Below are 5,884 nucleotides of genomic sequence, written 5' to 3'. Positions count from 1 at the left end.
ATACCCGTTTATTCCGTACATTTATACATAGTTAATAATTGGAATACAAATCCCTCTCGGGTTCAATCCGTATAGTTCATAAAGTAACGGCAAAGTATAAAATAGTCGCGACCCTACCCGCGAGGTTCGAATATTCGAGAGAGAGCTTACACATCATCGCGTGTAGGATAAATACCTCTGATTAGGTTGTTATAACGTTGATCCGAGGTTCGTCCTTCCAAGTTCAAAGTTCAAATCAGTCCAAAGTTCGAAGTCGAAGTTCAAAGTCTATTAAAGACGGTGGAGACGAGATGCAGGTAAATCCACGGGCACACACTCACAGTATAGAGAAAAGAACTTATTTCCCCCCGTGTGTCGTCATCGCACTTGCCTTTTATATGGGGGCTCTTTTTTCGAGATTTCCCCATGTACGTCACAGGTGATGATCTTCTTTGACCAATGATGGGTGAAGTGACTAAATATGACACAACAGTTAACTCATCTTCTACAGGGAAGTATTGTGGTGGGAAAGGAGTTTTTATGAGCGATTTTTATGAGAAAATTTGTCGGTTGTTTTTTCCTTTTTGAGTTAACCCTAACTTTTAATCTAATGAATAAAAATATTCGAATCTTAAATCCGGGCCCTCACATTATTATTAAACTATATACAATAACAGCAAGATATCTTCATCTACCTTATAAAAATTGCTACACTGTTACTTTCATAAAACAAATACTGAAATCATTTCATTCATAATTTATGAAAGTAAAAGCATACAGTAATAATATATAACAATATTATGCAACTAAATTAGAGCTGTTTTGCAAATATAAATAAATTCATGCAACAATAACCTTGGAACACAAAAAAATTTAACATTTAAGAATGTTAAAGGTGTCCAAAATGTAGTTAGTAAATTTTGCTGCTGCTGTTCCAAGGTTATTGTTATGTAATATATATCAATTAACTAAAAATTGGAATATACACATTTTACTACTTGAAATTGCTTATTTAAAGAATTTAATATATTCAATTATAACATAAAAAATATCTATGTAAATTCTTAACATTTTCCAAGAAATTGAAATTCTTACTTTTCCAAAAATAAAATTTTAAGTACTAAATATTTTAAGCAAAGTTTTGATTTACAAATAGATATTAAACACTAATTATGAGAAAATATATAATAAAAACTTTTTCACTCTTAAGTTAAATTTTATTAACTGGTAAAAATCTCTGAATGACAAAGAATTTATAATTATAATGATGATTTATATCAAATTAATACTGTAAATTTTAGACTAAAATAATTTTCTACCTTAGCATCAGGAGTTAATTTCAATAAATCCATATTTTCCATACTAATTCTTCTCATTCTACTATTATCTAAAATAAAAAAATAATAATTCAATAATGAAAACTATAATTCTCTTAATGGTTTTTAAATATAGAAAACACCTGAATATTAACTTATATGAATTTATAATAAATTTTGTGGCAACATACAAGTATATTATACTTAAAATTTTATTTAAATTACCTGAAATAAAGTAAACTATTTGTTCACATATAGTACAAAGTAATAGATATATATTTATTTATTTGTAACATCTTATATATATATTACAAATAAAGTGAGCAAGTTAAACTTGAAAATGATTAATTAAAGGCAGGAAGATTAATTATGGCCAAACAAGATACAACATATCCAGAAGTTGGTGAATGTATGTATGTGCCAGAGATCCCCAGATTATCAAGTCCTATGGGAGATTTCTTGTCAAAGTACAATGGTATGTTGTGTCAAAAATGATGCCATTGGAGATTACATGAAAATCTAAATAATATTTACTCTGGGGTAATTTTTGATAACTCATGCCATTATCTAGTCAAATAAACTTAAACATGCAACTCAGGAAAGACAGGCAAGCAAATGTATAAACAGGCACAACTGTTGTTGGCACTTGTGTTTACAGCTCTGTGCTGTTAAATCTGACCATAGTGACCAAAACACACGCATATATTGACCATTATGCAGTCAACCATCATGGCAGATGATAGTACTAAGTATATGCTTGTGCATGCAGGGCCTTGCATTATTAACATTTGAATCCACAACAACAAGGACAATCAGTTCTGCCCAATTTGCAACAATACTATAAAAAACACAAGCAAAAAAATAGTGGAACCTCGCTTAACGAGCAAAACAAATTGTAAAAAAATGACTCGCTTAATGAGTGATGAGAACAGGGGAAGTCCTGGATTGTGCACAAGCTCCATCAGTTTGTGGTTAGCACTCATTCTGTGAGCATCTTAGTGTCACTTGTGATTACACATTTTTCCAAACTTGTGTTCACACATATTACATATAAACATCAGCCACCATAGCCCGTTATATAATAAACACGCAAAACAATATGCCAAATTCTTGGGCTATGTAAAGGCTATAATTAAATATTAAAATTTGTACTGGTTTGAAATCATGTCATTCTACATTTTTGTTTTGTAAGCATGATAGAGTGAGGTTAAACTTAGTTGACTGAAGAGGGGTGTTGCAAGACCCAAAACATGTAAAAATGCATATCAACTAAAAAGAGCAAATAAATGGATGAAAAGATGCCTAGTGTTCATTTAACTGCACTTTATCGTGCTTACGAAACTAAATATTATAAATTAAATAATTTGACTAGAGGTAGGCAGTTATGCTGACATCTCATATTGAATTTAATGACCAATTCCAAATTAAATTTCAATTTTGTTTGTTTTCTGCAAATCAAATTCACATTCCAGGTTGATTCATTCCACGCTAGAAGAAAAGATGATGATTTACCCTCCTTAACAATGTATATTGTATAATTTTCTTTGAATAAATGTTATACATTAAATATTTGAGTATTTTTTTCAGCATGGAACGCATTATCGTATTTTACATTAATTTATACAGAAAAATTGTTTCGCTTAATGAGTGTTTCACATTACGAGTAAGATTCTGAAATGAATTATGCTCATTAAGCGAGATTCCACTGTAATTGAAAACAGCTCTATTAAATATTTGCAAATAACAAGTACAATTATATACTGTAAGGTGAATGGTACTTTGAACATCTATCAAAGTTAAAATTACTGTTTACCTTCCTAAAGACATGTTGTAATGCAGTTTCAAATGTCTGTTGGACACAACATAATTCCTGGGGAGTGATCACTCCTCAGCATAGAACTGTAAATATGCACTCTAACAGCAATTGTGCCTATTTACATATTTGCCTGCCTGTTTTTCCTGACACATGACTATGTTTACTTTACCTGACAACAGAACATATCAAAAATTATCCCAGAATAAACATTTATATTTTCATACACTTTCCACTGACATCAATTTTTACTCCATTTACCACTAGACTTGAAAGAAACTCTTCATAAGACCCCATAATCCAAAGTCTCTGATATGTACATTTACTACTTTTGGATATGTATAGTTATAGCTTGTTTGGTCATGATTAGTCTGATCCTTCTATCTTTAGTCATTTTGGGACTGGTTCACTTTATTCACAAAATCCTGCATATAGATTTAACTCTTTCTGCTCTATGGGCTCTAAGAGAGCCATCCTATCCATACTCATGGCGGGTTCAGCCAAGTCCACAATGAAAATGGCTTGGTGGTGTGAAACAGGACCTGACATATCTGTGACAGATCACCCACAAAAAATTCCCAGAGCTTTTTGATCGTCCATATTCAACTGTCAGGTTGGTAGGCTGATGCCTTTTATCTATCTTGGTCAACTGACAGTCTACAATATCAATATTTCAAAATATTAGTTTTTATTTTACTTATTTAATATTAATTATTATTCTATTGACTATTGCAACAAGAGATGAAGGAATAGCAACTTCAGTTACAACTTCAATAATTTTTTACAAAAAAATAAGCTTATTAATAGCTTATAATTAATATTAAGACAGAATAATTAACTATATTCTTAGCAACGCAAAAAAAATTTTATTGAATCAAGATAACTTGTTTATTTTAATGTTAATTAATTTATTCAACAAAAGTTAAACAGCAGAAAAACAGCAAGGAGATTCAAACAGAAATCTTCTTAAGCATTTACTCCATTCAAACAGTTTTGAAGTTTTGTCAGTCCATTGCAATATTCTGGATGATTCAGCTAAACTTATAGCTTTTGGGGGGAGTAGGTTGCACAAAGACAAATCAGAATCATTTAGCAAGAAATGCCATCTTTATGTGATAGGTGTTGTTCAGCTGCAAGACTGCTCATACATTCTTTCAGGATACTGTCATTTGTAAACTGTCCGTAGAGCTAGTACAATGGCTGAGTTTGTGAATGTAGAGATGGCTAATATGCACCTCGTTTATGGAGCAGTGGACTGTAACAAATGTTTGTCATCACTTAAACATGACATTTGGATATCAACGAATCAGGCGTGGTGGCTTTCTTCATTGTCCTGCAGGATTGCCAGACTTAACATATTCTGATTACTTCTTATGGGATTACATTAAAGGACTGGTGTACAACACCCCCACATTGAAAGTGATGAGGATCTTCTAGCATGCATCTCTGTAGCTGCTTTGGAAGTCTGAGACACACCAGAAATTTTACAAAATGTATGTGATTCCATGTGCTGACAACATCAAGTATGTTACATTCATGGTCACAACTTTGAACACCTTCTGTAACCTCAATGCATTTCACAAAAATCTCCTGAGTAATAGAAAGAATTTCAAAGAAAATTAATAAATATAAACATGGCCAACGGTATTACAATTAATTAAATATACAAATATAAAATTGCAACGTTTAACAATACTTTGTTTTCGTTTGTTCATCTGTCGTTCGCTCCAGTTGACAGTCCACAATTTTACAAACACGGAGGCGACCTTTCTTTAGAGGCTACTACCTCCATAATAAAATGCAAATATGGTAAAAAATGTCCTCTGGTGCTATCGCCATTTTCACATAAAATACATTTTAAAGAAAATTAATAAATATAAACATGGCCGACGGTCCAGAGGACATTTTTTACCATATTTGCATTTTATTACGGAGGTAGTAGCCTCTAAAGAAAGGTCGCCTCCGTGTTTGTAAAATTGAGGACTGTCAACTGGAGCGAACGACAGATGAACAAACGGAAACAAAGTACTGTTAAACGTTGCAATTTTATATTTATATATTTAAGAAAGAATTTCATTCTTTTATGTGCTGCTCTTTCATTTCTCATCCTTTCTATGCACTAGCACATGGAGATGGTGTTTTTGATCCAACATTGTTATATGATTCTAATTTGTCTTTATGTAGCCTACCTATCCCAGAAGTTTGTACGCGCTTAGATGAATCGCCCTGTATATTCAAAAATTCTATCTAGCTATCTTCGGACTTGTTTATTGTAAATTATATCAGTCTCTTTTTAAATTATATATGAAATAATATATAATTGTTTAATAATTATTATTAAACAATTTTAATCCGTTTGGAATATATATTTTGAAATTATTTGACTTTCAATAGAAATATCATACATAATTCTTGTTCTTAATTTTTTTCTGTTAAAGGAAACTGAGATTAAACATTAATACAGTGGTGCCTCGTATAACGTACGCCTCGAATAACGGACGCTGCGAATAACGGACTTTCTGTTTGACCGTTACGTGACTTGAGCAACGGACTTGCTGCGAACAACAGACTTTCCGTTCGGCAGTTACGTGAGACGAACAATGGACTTTCTTCGAACAAGTGCGAATGATGTTTCCACTCTTTTGCCGTTGCCAATGACAATCTGCTATTTTTAGGATATATTAGTATTATTAGAATGTATTATTAGTATATCTGAAGTAGAAATGTAATGTAATATATGTTGATGATTTAAATAAACATTAAATGTAATGTAATA

The 5,884-nt window shown here is 31.7% G+C and overlaps 1 protein-coding gene across 1 annotated transcript in view; it reads right to left on the bottom strand.

Moving 5' to 3' along the window:
• LOC111633645 (G-protein-signaling modulator 2-like) overlaps window positions 1-5,884 on the bottom strand; it is a 57,203-nt gene that overhangs the window by 10,985 nt on the left and 40,334 nt on the right. The window contains exon 9 of the mRNA XM_023378251.1: window positions 1,299-1,366. Coding sequence (XP_023234019.1) covers window positions 1,299-1,366 — 68 coding nt within the window. The remainder of the gene's footprint in view (window positions 1-1,298; window positions 1,367-5,884) is intronic.

This window comes from Centruroides sculpturatus, unplaced genomic scaffold, assembly GCF_000671375.1.
Source record: "Centruroides sculpturatus isolate CEXI.00-Female unplaced genomic scaffold, Cexi_2.0 scaffold837, whole genome shotgun sequence".
Taxonomy (NCBI): domain Eukaryota; kingdom Metazoa; phylum Arthropoda; class Arachnida; order Scorpiones; family Buthidae; genus Centruroides; species Centruroides sculpturatus.
The sequence above is the reverse complement of the archived record's forward strand: the minus strand, read 5'-3'. Positions and strand labels throughout refer to the sequence as shown.